Source organism: Anser anser (genome assembly GCF_964211835.1).
Source record: "Anser anser genome assembly, chromosome: 8".
NCBI classification, from domain to species: Eukaryota; Metazoa; Chordata; class Aves; order Anseriformes; family Anatidae; genus Anser; species Anser anser.
Genome location: NC_139728.1, coordinates 25548712 through 25567000, shown reverse-complemented (window position 1 = coordinate 25567000; position 18289 = coordinate 25548712). Strand labels below are relative to the sequence as shown.

Here is an 18289-nt window from a genome sequence, read left to right as displayed (position 1 = left end):
ACTGACCTATTTACCCTTCAGTCTGATCGGTCCCTTTCCTCCATAGCGTTGGTGACAGATTACACACATTTCTTTTGGTCTGGATTTACAATTTCAGATGCCTGTTTCTGTGACACTATTACCAGCAGCTCTTAGCTTTTTGTTGGCTTTCTGCCACCTCTGCAACCTTTTTTCCTGCTGCTCTTCAGGAATTCGTTTTCACAAGACATCTGCAGGCAAGCCTTTTTTGGGTCTTCCAATCCATTGGGCTTTAATAATGGCCTCTTGTTTCTGTAAAATCCTCTTTCCTTGAAACTATTCCAAATATCTAAAATGTCTACAATCTGAAAATGCGTTTCTTTTAAAATAGGGGGGTCCGAATGCCTTTGTTTTCACATTCATGGGAGAGTTTTGATGTTACTGACCAGGTTTCACTGCTCGAGGAGGTCAGTCGGTCTGTGGTTCTTAACCTGCCGGATTCCTCTTTGTACACCACAGCTCACCTCTTGCCCAAGAGCTGCTTTGGATTCTGAATGTGTCAGGACTGCTGTTCATGCAGGTGTTACTGGAGATCTTGGCAGATATCCTTAAAACCTTCTAGGTTGCAGTTAATCAAAGCTGATCTTTTAGTTCCAGAAACAACAAAAAGTGGCATTGTTATTCCAGACCTAAATGTGCTATTCCTGATCTTTTCTCTTTTTAGCCTGCCTGTGAGATGCATGCTTGATCCCCTTAAGTGCACCTCTAATTTTCTCCTACCTGTTCTCACACAGATCATGAAAAAGGTGATTCTGATTTCACTGTCCTATTGAAAACAACTTTAGATCCAGGGCGTCCTCTTTTCACTGGTGACTGACCAGCAGAATGTCCCAGTCTTTCTTTAGGTTTCTGGCTTGTTCCCGACAGACTATAACTGGTTCCTCTTCCCCATCTCACAGCTATGCATCTCATGACGTGTGTGGGTGCTTTTGGGGTTAGAAGGTGCTTGCTTGTCTCCTGTAAAGCTGTTTGTCCTAAGAAGTAGAAGTAGTCCAGGAGACTCACCAAAACATAGTTAAATGACTGAGTTTTTGGTAAGTGTCTAGATCATTGTTTCTCATGGAAATTTATTCCTAAGGGGTATTGGGTTATTTCCTGCATCTGAGAGTGCAGAGCTCTCAGCTCTCTTAGCCACTAAATACATCTTTGTCACCTCAGCCCCCCTTCCCCATTAGTAGAAGCGAGGAAGGTTACAGCTCAAAACAGAACTTCATTTGCTGTTAGTTAACTGTCCTTTCTGCTCAGAGCCTTCATTTGCCATTGTTGCGGCAAGATTTAAAAAAAAAAATATTTTGAAGTATGTGAAAAAGAAAGACTTGGTATAACTTTCTTGTTGTAACTCAATAATAAGATAGACCGCACAGGAGCAATTCATTACTCTTTGCCTTTCAAGCACTTAAAAGAAAAACAGAGCTGAAAATATTTCTTTGGGAGATACTGAAATACCTCATTAGATCTTTCTTTTTTATTGGCTACTGAGGTGATAATTCTGTAACAGGAAGGAAAGCGAGGGTAAATTTTGCTTTGATTTATAGAAATGTGTTAATTTGAGCTGAATAGATTTTTTTTTTCTGATCTCAATATTTGTTATCTGTGAGTATTGTTTTGTAATACAAAGTTTCTACTTTTATTTTAGAGAATAAGTAGGATGGGGAATTTGCTAGTTCTCTGCAGCATTGAAGGTGTTTTTAGAGAAATGAGTAGCTGAGTTTCTAATAATTTTCTTCATTAAGTGCAATAGTGCTCACTGCTCATTTAAATTATAGGGTTGCATGTAGAGCTAAGACTGAAGAATGCAAAGAAAATAATATATATGTTTAAACAATGAAGGTAACCTTTATTTAAAACTTTGTTTCAGTGAGATGGCAGGTTTGTACAGAAGAATAGTGAAAATGGCCAGAACAGCTCAAGTTAGCATTTTCCTAAGTGGGCCTTACATTTTCTGTTGTTCTGCAGCATACAAACGGCAAGCTTTCTAAGACTGAAATCTACAGTAGAGGTAATTCCCTGCAGTGTTTTGGTCAAACACTAATGAAATTGCACTTATCTTACATCCAGGAAATGGTGAGTCCTGTCTTCATGAGATGGACTTGGTTATTTCAGCAGTGCGTGGTTTCTGTGTTGCTCGAGCTATTCCACTCTCTCAGAAGGCTGCCATTGAAGCTGCAGTGAATAAATTCTTGTTGCATTGGGAGAGACTGAATTGTGCAGTCCTCTGACTAGTCCAGATAATGTAGTTTTCTTTTTAAAATATTTGGAATTTTAACGGGAAACATGATTTCTGTGTTGTGGACTACTTAGGATTTTTAATTTAACCAGTTCAATTGTGGTAGCCAGTATCTTCAGGAAGAGTACCTGAACTACAGGTTGCAAGACTGGAGCCTTAGTGTGTATATTTCAAAAAAGATATAAATAAATAAAAATTATTAAGCTGTTTAAATTCTGAAAGTTCTGCCTTAAAATGTAGCATAAGTGATCCTAACATTTCTTAGATTTCTGCCAGTTGTTGCTGTCTTGCCCAGGTCCTGAAAGGTTTCTGGGTTATCTTCCTAGTCAAACATTCCCACTAATAGAAGTACCATTTGAATAACCTGGAAATTTGCAGGGAGTGAGAACCAATGGCGACATATCCCTTCTTAAGAATTTGAGTAGACATTCTGAATTTTTCTCTTGAATGTTCAGTATTAAAAGATGAATCTGGTGAAAGAACCCGTAAAGTTTTCCCCATGATGAAGAATGCTCTTCTCTAGACAGTTTCTGTGACTATTTTTTTTTTGTCATCTTTTCTATCATAATGGCAGCCCAAGCATGGATGTGAAGCAGCTTTTGGCAGGAATGTGCCAGTATGTCTTGGATAAAAAAGTTAGGTTCAGTGAAATAAGACTTCTCTTCTTCATGAAATGGATGATGCTGCTTGTAAAGAAAGCTGTTTCATTAGAAAGGGTTCCAGCTTATTTTTATGTCCATATTTTTCTATCTACCAGTTTTATAAGTTCCTGTTGTTGGTTTTGCTTCTCATTTTCTGGTAACACTTCTCCTTTTCTTTCATGTGCAGAACTCAGTCTTCAGGTTTTCCAGTGTTGCTCTCAGCTTTCTCTGTTTATTTTAACTGTTCCTTATATTTTTCTGTTACCTGATAACTTCAAATAGAGAACAGGAGTTGGAAGTAACCCTTTAAAGCCTGAATAAAGGAAAAACATATTTTTTGACAACACAAATCTTACTCATTTGATCTCGCCTTCATCCTTTTTGTATTCCACAAATGTGTGTGACTTCTGTAGATCTACCACTAGTTCAAGTGACGACTTGTTTGTGGAAAGACTTAGAGAAACTAAAGAAATATGAGCCAAAGAGGGGTCTTTGGTCAGGTTGCAGGTCTTCTTTTCAACTCTGTTCTATTTTTTGAAGGCATATGTTTAAACATATTTAAATATACTAAAAATACTTTTATTCATGAAACCAAAACAAAATTGTACAGCCTCTTTCAATGAAGGTAGAAGATACTCAGATTTCACCTTTGCCCAATTCATTTTGTTAACAGAATTTCATCTCTGTTTCACTCACAGACCTACTGTCTTTAACTTTTTAAAATTCTGGTGAAGATCAATTTTCACCTTATCATGGAAGAAGACAGGAGTGTAGTTGACAAATACCTACAGATGTTAATGATAATCATTCTTGTCCCTTATTCGCAAAACCCTTTAATATGTTTTCACCTGTAGTGTGACTGCTGTTGAGGTGCAATCTGTGTCAATAAAAAGAAATGAAAGAGGCAGAGGTCTTTATATATTTTTAGTTCCTTTGTTTAAAAATAAAAAAGGCAAATTGAATGTCTGATTTCTTATCTTTTTATTTTCTTGATTTATTAATTTATTTATTAAAAACTATTTTATATTGACTTTGCGAATAATCTAGCTTTTACAAGATGTTATAATACACTTCTGAAAGCTTTAAAATTGTTTCCAATGAAATTCTATTTGGGACACAGGTACAGGGAAGCAGTCCTTTAAAGTAGTCTACTACTTTTATTCTATGAAGTATAGAGGGAAATATATAATTTTTGTACATTTTAAATATGCTTTAAATGAAAGACATATCTTATTAAGTAAATGAGGGTGTTTTTTTGGTAGAAGATTCCATAGTTAAAGATGTAAACCTGCAATTTCTTGCTTCTATAGCACAACATAGTTCAGAGCTGAGATTAGAGAAACCCTGTAGAGTGGCTAATACTCGAGGGCATCCCCAACTAGAAAAGTATGTGAATTTAGGCATGGGAGGAAGGAAGGATCTGCTTTAAATTTAGTGTAGGGTCACTGAATCTTAATGATAGATTAAACAAGGGAGGTGGAATAATGAATAGGGGTATGCAATGTGTAGCACTAATACCAGAAGTCCATGGTTTTCACTGGTTATTTAATGTCTTTTCCCATATGTTTCTGAATAGAGCAGGTTATGGCAGGGATGAGCTAAGGAATAGCTTTGTTAGTGAGTTGTTAAATAGGCTGAATTCTCTTTTTTTTTTTTTTAAAAAAAAAAAAAGTATATGTATATTGGAGAGGTGCTTGTTAATAGTATTATCAGGCACCTTATGGGCATATATCTTAAATGTAGCAATATTAGTAACTAACTTTATTACTAACTGATGTGTGTAGGTGAAGTTCTGAAAATAGACTGTTCAGGTTGTCTGCATAATTTTATTTTCCAGTGTGAAACAGTCGTTTCTTGGTTAAAACAGATATGAGTTTCATATTTTTGCTGGATACTGTTGATGTGAAGATAAGCCCAAAAAGAAGTGGCAATTTGGTAGACATGAAAATGAGATGAAGAAATACCAGACATTTTTTTTGTTAATAAGAAGCTGAATAACAGCTCAGTAAACCTTGTTTTATAATTAGTTTAACTTGAATTTAAAATAATATCGATACATCATCTGTTGAAACTCAACCACATAAAATAATTTATTATATTTTATACTTATGGTGACCAAGAAAAATACCACGGTTCACTTTAGTGTTGGGTTCTTATTGAGTTCTCACATGTAAGAGTCTGCCACCTACTCAATACCAACAACCTAAGCAAGGTTCAACTAAGCAAGTCAATTGTTGAGTTATTGGTGGGCTTCTGAGTTAACCCATGTCTTCTTTTGTGTAATAAAGATACCAGCAGTTTTTTTTAGAGAAATCAAGATTTGCATATCATTTCTCTCTTGGGTTACAAATGCGATTGTAAGCTCCCTAGAAGGTGCAGTGCAAGTCAAACTAATGGATTTGTCCCGTCGTTCCAACTCTACAGTATTGGTGAAATAAGTACAATGTGTGAGATCTTTCAGATCTGTGGCTCTTCTTCCTTTTTAGATGCATCTTGTTGTCTGGTACTGGAAGCAAATGGACTGCAGAGAGAGCCTACCAATCTCTCTAACAAGCAGCAGACTTGCTGGGATCTTTAGGTGTAAAAGTGGTGGGAAGAAAGAGGTAAAGCACTGAAGCTGAAGGAGTATTGGAGGATTTCTCTGCAGTGTAGTACTGCACAACTCTCTGCACAGTAGTTCTGCTTTGCTTCACAAGATATATTTCATATAATGTCTAAATTTTGCAAGTAACTTCAAACTGGCCATTTTGAAACATTTGAAATAGGTTTTATGTTGTCTCTAGTAGCAGTTAAATATGCTCTCATATAAATATTTTATCAGCTGTCTAGAAATGAGATAAAAAAACACATGACAAAATAGTGACTTTATGATTTGTTAAACTGAAACAAGGAGGCTTGCCACTTAAAATAAGGATCTTCTCTTACGCACATGAGATTTAGGCATTTTATGATACTTTGAAACAGAATCAGATTTTATCCTGAAACATGTTCAGGAAGGAGTGGAAGAAGACACTATCAGTGAAATACATCAAGAGCATAAGTCTTGGTAGCATAATCTGAGATTTTCTGGAGAAAGTAGGATTGAGTCTCATTGGGTCAAAGTGAAAAGAAATTTGGAAGAGGAAATTTTTTTTTTCTTTTTTCAATATGAATACAATTTTATTTTTTTTTTGCTATAATTAAATGCAGCAAAAAGGGAACATCTAATGTCCATTCATCTTAAATGGTAAAATAAGTGGTCATTTTATTGATATGACTGATTACTTTTGAAACGCATGAAAATGCACAAATAGGGAAGTGATGAAAGAGCAATACATGTATTTATCATGCTTTGGCTGTTGCAAGCCAGTTTCTTTTGAAATGAAGGTGAGGGCGTTTGTCATCAAATAAATTCGTCTAAATTCAGCTTTCGTTCAGAACATGACAGCCGTGAAAACGTAACAGATCTACTCTCCACTGCAAGAATCACATCCTCTCTCTCTCTCTCTCTCACTTCTACTAATAATTCATGCCCTAGAAATAATAAATATAGTAGTAATTCACTGTGCTATAGCTCAGTAAGTCAATTATTTCCTTAAAACAGAAAAATACAGCCACTATAAGATACAGGAAAGTATAATACAGACTTTTGCTGAGGAGTTCACACAATAATTCCTGACAAAGGAAATTAAATAGACTGAAAGGCAGTAGCTGCAAAATTACACTTGTTTGCATAGTAGTCTGAATATATGCACGTGATATGGACAAACTGGGATGAAACCTATGTGACGTGCAAATTTTTTCGTACTTTCTAACCTTTGCTTATATTTTCCAGTTACCCCATAGTGGCTGTGGCTTCTAGCCCTGGCTATGGTAGGTCTGAGAGATGTTGGGATGCACAGAAAGTGTATTTAGTAAAGTGTGTTTTCATACCAATTTTAAGTAGCTTGAATTAGAGGTACTGCTCTTGGTCATGCCCTTAACTTCATGATTGGTAAATGTTAAGGCATATTTTTCTCCCAGTTACTGACTTCATCACTGAAGTAATAATTAGGAATATATGTAAAGTCTCGAAGTATGCAGACCTTGTACAAAATTTTTGTCCCTTGGCGCCTGGCTCCCTCTCTTTCATGAGGTTAGCCCAGATGCAAACTGTTACCCTAGTACAGACTGTTATATTTAATAGATAGCTGTTTCAACTAGTGGCTTTCGTATGACTATTTTTTTAAGCTCCGAAGATGCGGAACTGATCTTACTAATTATGCTTGTCTACTTGCAGTGGTCTTCTAATCAGTCATTCATGGCTTCTTCCTAGAGATATCCTAATTCAGCTTGTATATTCTGTATATTCAGGTGAGGTGCTCTGTCTGGCTTCAGATCTGCTACAGCTGCACATACTGCTGTAGAGAATTTCCATCGTGCTTTTGAAGCAATCTGAAATCTGCTGAAAGGTGGTAAATAAAAGCAATGTTTTCTATAGCAAAACAAATGTCTAATTATTCCTAACAGGTGTGGGATTTTGCATGAGTATGGACTTCCAGAGTTGTCCTGCTGATTTTAAAGGGGACTTAAAATGTTAATTTTGAATGGGGATAAAATCCTTGGCATTTGGCAATTTATCAACATTTTAGGACATAAAAGCAGATAGACTGTAGCATTAGCAATCTCTTTTGGTAACTTTCCTGTGGCAAATTAATATCCTTCCTTGGGGGAACAATATTAGAGACTGTATTTGTCCTTTATTTTGGGTGCTTTGTCAAAAGAGCAGTTGTCTCCTGTTAGTGACCTGGTAATAGATGACTTAATATCACTTGTCGGTTCTCTTTTATAATGCACATGAAGGTCAGTTAAAAGAGCCGTACCGTTTCATTTGTTTTTTTAATAAGTACGTTTTCTTAAATGACATGTCTATGGAATGGAGAAGGAAACTAGGACTTCAAAATGTGTCTCCTCTGTGTCAGCACACTGTTTAGAACAAAACAAACCCGAAAGACTTCAAGTATTATCATCAGTTTTATTTTGTTAGCAGAAGTCTTTAAGGCATTTTCAAACTAATTCATAAAATTGTTTTGCCACTAAGTCTTTGTTGTTTGATCTCTTTTAACCCTAATCACATCTTCCTTTCAATTTCTAATGTCACAGCTAGCTCACACTCTTAATTCTTTCATGCCCTATTTCAACCTTATGCTTGTGTACTGCTAAAAAGATTTTTCTTTTAATACTCATATCTCTTGCCTCAATTTCTTAAAGATGTGTTTTTCCTTCTTCTGTAAGAATTTGTTTCTTCTTCTAACTTTCTATTAAAAAATTCAAAGGGTCATGCATTCTTAAATTCAGAGGGGATTATCACAATTAGGTCTCCTAGGCACTACAAGCAATGAATCATCATAATTATGTAGGCTGAACCTTTGGGGAGTGCAGGCCATATAGCTGCAATCAGTAACTTCTGCATCAAGTTCATAAGATTGTAAGTTGCATTTAGCTGTAACACTCTTCTAGAAGGATACCTAGTTTAGGTATTTGTGGATGGAGATCAGCAAAGAGGCCTTTTACTCTGTAAAATTAAAATGCGCATGTATGCTGGCAGAAAGCGAAGGTTGAAACAACATTTTTAATGCAGTTAATTGCATACAGAATTCAAATTTCTCTCAATATAGATATATAGAAATGTCTCTGCTATGCTATCACAGATCTCACTATCCATGACTTCATTATTCTTCTCTTTAAAATTTAGCAAGCAATTATCTTTTTTTTTAAATAAACAATTCTTATTAAAGGTGTTTCACTGTATCTTGCACATCCTGCATTGCGTATGTGTTCGACATTGTGTGGAAGTTTAATTTCTGATATTCAAATTTCTGATATTCGTGCTCAGTATCCTTAGTATGTCCAGGTAAGAGATGGTGAATGAGCAAAATGAGATGTGTAGTGAATATAGCCAAACATTTGTGACTTGCTACAGCCAGGGAAGAGGGTAGATCCAAAGCAGTGGCAAAAAGTGGTATCTGGTAGGTTGGAGAGCTCAGATTAAGTCTGGTGGAGAAGTTGGGGCAGGAGGTGGAGGTTGGAAAAAGGTATGTTTGGATCAGAACATAACTTGCTAAAGCTTTGAGGGGGATATCCCATGTGCTTGGGATATCCATCTTTTTAGATTATACTATAGGTATGTATTTGGATCAGGTAATCTGGAGGAATTCACATAATAATGATCAGTGTAATGTTTAATTGAATCCTTGTTCTTATTTTGTTTTTCAAAATGTGCAGTTTTAATATACAAAAATTTACTGGTATTACCCGCTGGATTTTTTGTAGATTGTGGGATTAAGATGTTAAATTGGCAGAAAACTATTAAAAAACAAACTAAAAAAAATAAAATGACATCCAAGATTGTTTGATTTGAGAGAGGTTTAAATATGAGTTCCAAATAGTGAAATCAAGGATTATGAAGTATGAAAAATTGTGAAATCTATGAAAGTAATTTATTCATGACATTTTTGTTGCTGAACTGAAATTGCAGGATGCCTTTTTACAAGTATTTACAAAATGTGATGAACTTTAAATGTGTTATTTAAATCTAAGTCATCTGGTAATGCCTTCACTATAGATGGGCTTCTGATAACAACTGTTACGTAGGGGTAACTTAGAGGTATTCTAAATCTATTTGAATAAGTGTTATGGTTCACAAATACAGCTCAAAGGTGATATAAAGGGAGTAGGTAATCTCTCTCTGAAGGTGACATTCTGTCAGCTGTAGACAAAACATGGCCAAGTAGCTTACAGGGAAAAAATACAGTTTTTGGAGTTTAGGACACTTAAATTTTGCCGATAATATTTTATGTAAGTAATTTGGACTGTATCCAGCCCTCAAGAATTTGCTTCAGTAAAATTAAATTAACATTTTTTGTTGAATTTTCCACACTGAATTATTCAGCTTTCATTCTCTGCTGTGTTCAAGACATGTTTAATGACTCAGTGTAATGGACCCGAATCTGGGGAAACAAATCTCTAAGTGCTTTGTTGGGGACCAAAAAAATCCTTATGCCTTTCTAGAAGAAGGGTATTCTGGGGAGTTTGTTCTCATGTCTAGTATTCTGTTTTCCTAAATTAGATTTTTTCTTTTCCTAAAAAGTTATGGTGAATCATCTCTCTAAGTTTGTTGTCTCCTTGCAGATTTTTTTTCTCCTGAAAATTTTCCCTTCGCCATTTCAAAATACGTAACAGCAAGATAATGAATTAACTTCACGTCCGCCTATTCAGCCACTTAAACTTCCTTTCAGTAGTTACCTGTTTCTCCTTGCATCATTACTCAAACTGAAAATAGCGTGGATTACTTATTTTAAATTACTAATTTCTTCCTTAGACATGGGAAGCTCTTATTCCCCATTTCCAACAATTAGTGGCAAAATTTATGTACGTCAATCTCTTTTCTAGATATTGCAATTAAAGATTTAGAAGCATCAAAAATGCATTTGTTGGTTAAAACTTTAGCTTACTGAGGAAAACTTTAAAATTACAAAGCGAAAGATAAAATATTTTGATTAGAAATATATATTTTTTTCCTTTAGATTACAATAGAGTGAATTGAGTAAATACGCAAATGGAAATAGTTATTTTAGCATCATGAGTCTTCCTTGGAGAGTTTCAGTGCTTTGCAGTTGTTGAGAAGCAAACACCAGTGTTTTATAAAGTCTGATTCTGACATCTTAATTGACTAACTGGAAGCATTACAGAATTTAAACTTCAGTCAGCTGCCAGAAAGTTATCATTTCATGTCTTTAGAGATGCGGTACTGCTTGTAAAGAAAGGGCTAGTAACGTGCTATATCCTGCTTGTGGCTAGCTGGCTAAAATACAAAATACTTTCTCTGTTTTGGCTCACTTTTTCTCTCCTAACCTCTTCCATTTCTGTCCTGCTTCTTTACTACTCCTGTGGAGCACATCTGTGCAGCAGCTTGTGGCAGAGGTGTTGGTTCAGAAATTCTTCCTCTACTCTCACATCCCTGTATCTCTAGTAGTTTCAGGTAGTCCACAGCTAACAGAAATGACCATTTTATCTGCCCCATCTTCTCTGTTCAGAACTACCGATAACATCAGTAGCCTTTCAGCCTCACTGCTTTATCACCTCTGACACTTCCCTGTGTGTGGAAACCTGGAGATGCGGTGTCCCTGCTTCCCGTGAGTTGCTGCCAGAGCCGTGATGCTCTCCACTATCTGTCCTTGGAACATGTCTGTTCTTTGGCTGAGGTGTTAAAGGCTTTCCTCTGTAGTCGTGATGATTATCACTTCAGCCATTTTTTCCCTCTTTTTTTTCTTTTTTTTTTCTTCACCAAAATACTTTTGCTTACTTTGCATTTCTTCCCGTCACTGCCCCATCCATATCATTGCTGTCCCCTGAAAATTGTACTTGCTTGTCTTGGCTAATTCTCTGTTACAATGTCAAAGTCAAGATTCTCGTTTTGCTATCAAAGCCCCATGCAACCTTGCTCTGTCTGCGTCTGATCTAATTTCCCTGCATCCCCCAACTCACATTCCACATTCCTCACAGTCCTCTGACTTTATTGCTCCTTTTGTCTTCCTTTCATGCACTCATTTTTGCACTGTCTTTCATGCTGCCTATGTGCCTGGAACAGTCTTTAGCATCTCAGCCAATTTACAGCTTTGCATAAATTATATTTAATAATAAGACTAACAAAAGTTCATTATCTACATTATTTCAATTAACTTTGTACCTGCATAAGCAGAAAACAGCCTGAGGGAAACTACTGTTAAACTTTGTTGTGATTTGTTGTGATTCAAAGATACAGATTCAGGCACGACACTTCTTTGATGATTCAGCATATTTAATTTTTTTTAAACAATTCTCTAGGTGTTAGACTTTTTAACAGTAAATTTCGGGTTTTTCTAGTTCAGAAATGTGAAAAAAGCTTTTTACTCCTCATATGTGAAACCACCAGCAGGTCGTCATCATATAACCTGGTACAGAATTCTCACCCTGTTATCTATTTATCTATTTTATTTCATTTCATCCTTACTAAAATAGTTGTGGAAAGGCTTTGAATGTTACATTAACTTCACCTCTGAAAAAAAAAAAAGTATCTTCTGTGTTTAACCCTGTTTTTTAAAGCAATATTCTTACTTCTTAAAAAAGCAGTGAAAGGTAAGAAAGTAGGACTCAGCCTGTATCTGGGAATTTTTCTCAGTCTGGCTACTTCCACATACAGGTTTTTAGAAACATCTTTTAATATGCTGACTTTGTTCTAATAGCAGAGAAAATGAGTAAAGGTAAAACTTCATGTGCTTCTCCAGCACCTGGTACAGCTGCAAGGCAGGGCATTCTGCAGGAATTAATTATACTTGCATAAAAATTCATCTGAAATATTTGTGTTGGTTTTTTTTTTTTTTTTCATTCCATTTAAACACTTGTATTGATACTGTTCACAGCTGAATTGAGGAACCAAATAAATGTGCCTCTAATTTGTTTTTAAGTGATTTAGTATATTCTGGAGATTATAATCTGAGGGGTGGCTGCCATAGTAATGTGCCAGTCACCACGGCATCTGAGCATTATGAAAAGAAATTCTGCGCTACACAAAGACAATACCACCAATTAGTATTTCTAACTGATCAAAGCTGGGGAACCAAAAAGTTTGCCAATAAATGTAGCTCAGTGGATGGCACTGGAAGTTAGTTAGATTTACATATACTTATAAAGATTTCAGTCTTCCTATCGACACCATGGGAACTTTTAAATGCAAGTTTAACAGACACTTCTTCCACTCACTGTGCAAACTGAATTTTTTTTCAGTTGCATGAAGAATGTGGCCATAGGTTTTTATTTTGCCGATGTAGTGAAGAAGCGTTTTATGCTTACGTTTAAAATGAATATTTATTTTCTCTCCACATATTTTTTAATTTTAAACTGAAATTGAAACAATTAATGAAGAAAAGGGAGCTTCTGTAATTGATTATTAAATGTTTCTAGTTTCTAAAACTTTCGCACTCTGCTTTCTTGATACTATTCTCATTACCAAATAAACCTAAAACTTAAGTTATTTTAAAGCAAGCCTATTTTATCTTAAATAATTGTGTCTTCTTGTTTGAAAGAGGACTACTTTGGCAAGGATTCAAAATCCAGCTATGATTTTAACCCAAGCAGTTTATTTAATCAAACATTACTCCAATAAGTTTTGCATGGTCTCCTCCCCGACCAGCCCTGTCTAGAACAACTAGTTTATCCTGCGACGAGTTGCTCAACAGATGTCATTCTGGTAGAATAATGCAGCAGAATACTTGAGCCTTGGCTAAAATTACTTCAACTTTGATCACTTTTGTTCAGCACATCAGTCTGGCATTGTGCTTTATACCAACATAACACTTTACCCCGAGCATGCCTTTCAAGCTTAGAATAGCAGAGGAATGTTATTGAATTCAGTGCAGTTACAGATGAGTTAATGAAAGAAGGGAAATACTGTTTTTTTCATAATGCTTTTCTGTTGTGCTTTGGAATTAAAAGGGAATTTGAGGAATGTGACTTCTGAGTTATTTATTTTTACCTCTGAAGACTTTTTGAAAGCAATGTAATGTCGTTCTATTGATCCCATGTTTCCGTAAATAAGTTTCACTTGTTATTTCAAAATAGCTCTTTTTAGAATTTAATATTGGGAAAATACGACTTTTTAATGCGTAATTGGAGAACGGTTATCTCACAGAGATGCTTTATCCTGGTATTTACTGCAGGAAAACTAAAATAGCAAGAACCATATTCTTGTGATCACAGCTCAGTATTGTTACATGTTGATGGGATGTTGTGGGGTCAGTACTGAGTAATGACATCTCTTTACCTTGATACTACTGTGAAATGAATACTGCACAGCAGGCCAGCCTCTTGTTAAGAAGCACTGAAGAAAGGCTGTTTGTTTTGAACAGTAGGAATGAGATCATACACCAAGTTCTATAGAGTTCTGTCTTCCATAAATCCATTTTTCACAGGTGCGTGTGTGTGCATACACACATATACACAAAGATGCCATATATATGTGTATTTGAAATGATTTAAATAAATGTTTTTTGTAATTAAGCTATATTTGTATTTTTAAGGCATGACATTCTTAAATATGAGGAAGCACTAATACAAAGTACACTTTGGTTACTTAAAAATATATCAGTATTCTGTCTAAAACAAAATGTTTTTGGTTTATTTTTTTAATTAAAATATAGCTCTCAAAATTTTGATTTAAATGTAGTTACCAGATCAGTCTCGCTGCCAAAACTCCTGAACAAAACCAACATTAACATAAATGTTATGTGGCATATATGTAATGTACCATTTACGAGGAACTTTTGTAATTTCCAGTTGACACGTAACCAAGTGAAAGGCTAAAAAGGTCATCAGAATATGCTGTTTGCGATAATAGTCCTGGCATTTGCTTCAAGTCAAGTCTTACCCATCTGCCTTAATATCTTTTGGTTTAATGTGTCAAATACTTGGTTATTCTGTCTGCTGGCATCAGACTGTGTGGCCTCGTAGAGCTGGGAACAGGACACAATTTGTGACTTCCTGAGATGTTCTGCTGAAATGTTATATCAAATGTTAGTAAAAGGTATCAAACCTAATTTTTATTTATCTGAAAATGTTCTTTTGGCTGTTGTAAAGGTTGTTGAGGTCTTCACTTAGAAATGAAAGCAGATCTGTGAAGGCAGGGGAGAACCACACATTCCTGTGTAGCAGTTTAATAGAAAACAAATCAAAACCCAGCAGTGTTTGCTGTAAGCCTTGCATTGGTCACAGTTTTGGTGGGGCAACTTTCACGTGTGCTTGCTGCTTCTGCAATCCTTATATTATTATCTTATTATCTTTATATAGGTATTATACAGAATTTGAGCTATCACTCACTAGACAAGTACAAAAATACTTCGTTGAGGTTTTAATAAGTGCTCATCACAAAACTTCTGATGAAACGCATCAGTTCTTCTTTAACATGTGTTAATGTTTTTGAGGAAAGAGTTTTCCGTGTTTACCATGCTTTGTTAACAACAAATTTTGAGTGATATTTTATAGTTTTTTTTTCTCTTTAGCAGTTTGTTCAATTGCTTATGGCAGCACTGTATTTTAGTAGTGTTGCATGTAAACCTCTGAAACGGATCTGAACCTTTGACTGTTGGAGGAACCCATTTTACAATAATTGGAAAAGAATCAAGAACTTTGTAATTATGATGAAAATGATTGTTTGCCTATATGCTTTTGATGGTACAAGTCCTGATTTTCTTTCCCAGGTAAAGCGGAATGTGTATGACCTAACTAGTATCCCTGTCCGTCACCAGTTGTGGGAAGGCTGGCCTCCTTCTGCCACAGATGACTCAGTAAGTAGCTTTGGTTCTCATTTCATTTCTTGCTACAGACAGCTGGTTTTAGCTGTATTTTGATCAGAATTGCACAATGACTTTTATTGACCCATATACATATGACAAAGCTTTTTACTGAAAGATGCAAATACTAAGTTATTGGTTACTGAAGCACGTATCAATAGAAATTATTCACGTGTCAAATTCAGTGTATGTTTTAAACTACGGGAAGTCATTGTCCCTAGACTGAAGCAAAATTGCACATAATTTTTAAAGTTGAGAAGGACTATTGCAGGGTTCAATCTTCAGGAAAAAAATCCCATTCTTTACATATAGTCTGAGTAATCGATTCGTGGATATGCTTAAGCACGCGTCTGACATTAAACAGGCAGGTTGAAATCAGTGGAGAGTATCTTCTTTGGTTCTTATAGAACCAATAAGAATATATCAACATTTGCAATATTGCATTTTGAAACTGTAAGTATTATGTATATAAGATGCTTCAATTTTAAAACATATTTTAAAGCATTTATTAGTACCATTATTTAGAAGTAGAGCGTAATATTAGCTGAGATTAACGTACCCTCAGTAACGGAATTAACTATAGAGAATTGCCTACAAATTCATGAATCTGTGGGATTTAACTGCAGAGTTCTGTTAAACATTAGACTTAATTCCTTGAGTGGTTGTCCCTACAGCATATTTTACATCATATCTTTCAGTTTTGCTCTTTTTTTTTTTTTTTTCTGGTAGTTCCTACTGCCAGCTGGTGAGGTTCACCTTTATTTTTAGGTTTCTTTTGTTTTTGTTTTTAAACACATAATTATGTAGCTTTGTTGTATGCAGATGTCAAGACAGTGACCTGAGAAAAATATAGAAAAACTTGAGTACTTTCATTTTTATAGAATCACATATTTGAACTAAGTCTATATCCTGAGTATGCTACAAAATGAAGATGGAGTTAGGATTTGCTGTGTCTGTATGTTAGCATTATCTTCGATGCATTACTTTCTACTCTCCTGTCCTTTTCTACTCCACTTCTTGTAAAAGAAGATTTGCTGTTTGTACACAATTGCTGTGTTTTTTTCCTCTGGGTAAAGGATTTACGCAAATTAAAAAGAAAAATGCAAAAACTGTCCAAATTTCTAGTATAATTGTTAAATGTCTGTAGTAATGTTTGCAGAAATAGTAATTAGGTTTGAGAGAGGTGGGTTAATCTTTGTCCATGTATTCAAGAGCATATACAAGAGTTTAGATATAAGATCTGAAATAACCGCATGTTGTTGTGTGGTAATTAGTCTTTGAAATTTGGATCCGTTTTAACATTTTATTAGTTTACATTAGCCCAGAGAAGAATTGGAAACTCAACCCTTCTAATCTGTTTTCCCACAGCTGTTAGGAAAAAACAATAAATGATGGGAAAATTTTTCTTTGAGTAGGATATCTTGCATATGTAAAACTCATAAATCAGTTTTAAGTCTGTTTTTGCAAGTGACATTGTTGCAGGTGAATTTTTCCCCTTTTCATCTTTAATGAAATCGGTGGATGTCGAGTCATCTGCTCCAAAGCAGGAGAGTCCTCAAAGCTCACTGCTAGAGTCTGCCACAGCTGAGACTTGTCAGCTGTGTAAACAGATTGGAATGTGTTACCAACAAAAATATAATTAATTTCTGTCTAAAATTAGAGGCAGTAGCTTACTATTTATAAAGATTTAATGCTAGCAATGACTATCTGCACGTTTTTTCCTCTGCACGCTGGAAATATTCAGCAATAATTACTTAAGTAATAAGTAATGATCTCCCTCGTTAAGTGACAGATTTTTTTAAAACACTTTTCCCATCGTTTTTGTTTGCTGTATTGTGTAGTGCACAGTCACAATTAAAGAGTTAAAGACTTGATTAAAATACTTTTTCATTTACATTTTATGCAGCATAAGAAATACTTTGTAATACCACAGGAGGTTTTGCAGTGCAGTTCTCGTTAACCTTTGGCTTAGCAAACAGGACAACTAAATAGACTTGGCATAATTGGATTCCTGTATCATCTTGAGTCTCTTATGAACCTGACAGACTACGGTCTTCTGACATTATCAGGAAATTTAGTGGAGTCAATAGTCATTTAAAACATTGTTGCTTCGTCTCCCCTCAGAGTTAAGATACGTTCTCTGCTTGTGCTACCTAATGAAATATGGGATACTGTATGAATTGTCAATAACTCTTTTGCACGCTTTCACCAGGGAAATAGGTACCAAAACGTCCCCAAGTAGGAGAATGTTTTCATGCTGTGATGCTTTAATTGTGAGAAACAAGGCGTACATAGTCTGTGGAAATCTCATTTCACCATTCAACAAAGACACGTTTTTAGCTTTTATTGTGCTTGAATAACTTTAACACCGTGAATTATGTCTGTTCTGCTCATTAAAGTTCAAACAATGTCAATGTATGAGTTTAAAATATTTTTTTAACAAGTTTACATAAGTAAAACTTAAATTAAGTCTTTAATATTAATTAATCTATTTTGGTGGTATGTCATCAACTGATGCAGTGAAGTCTTGAAAATTATCCTAGAAAATTAAAAAATAATTAATTTGATTTAAATAGGTTCATGGTTTGTTCTCAATCTTTGTTTATTTTGGATATCATGACAACCTGAATGTTACTGAGCTTATAAAACGAAATGCGTTTTTGAATTTTTAGTGAATTATTCTGGCTTGGTTTTCATTTTCTTTGTTGCATTGGCTGAACTTCTAAAAGTCCACTGGTAATTACTGCTGTTGTTGAGTGGAGCAAGTAACCTTCTAGTACGTATGAATAAAAAAAAACCTGAGATCAGTAGTAGGCAGTATTTTAGTTACAGTTTTTAAATGGAAGCATTATGATTTTATTTACATAAGAGCAGATGATTTTTTTGGATATCGGCTTTACAGATGTATGTTTAAGGTAAAACCTTTTCCCCCTTGAGGTCATTTTTTACTTTATTTCAGTAGGATGAATTTTTTGTCCTGGATCTTTCTGTTGTTTGTTTGGTAGCAGAGAACACCAATGCCCAGTATGGGAAGGAGAGGGGTTGCTTTTGCTCTGCTT

At 35.2% G+C, this 18289-nt stretch overlaps 1 protein-coding gene across 3 annotated transcripts in view; it reads left to right on the top strand.

Annotated features, from left to right (window-relative positions):
- FAF1 (Fas associated factor 1) overlaps positions 1 to 18289 on the top strand; it is a 165226-nt gene that overhangs the window by 67804 nt on the left and 79133 nt on the right. For all 3 annotated transcript variants that reach the window (XM_083845680.1, XM_083845679.1, XM_083845681.1), the window contains one exon: positions 15138 to 15224. In XM_083845680.1, coding sequence (XP_083701806.1) covers positions 15138 to 15224 — 87 coding nt within the window. The remainder of the gene's footprint in view (positions 1 to 15137; positions 15225 to 18289) is intronic.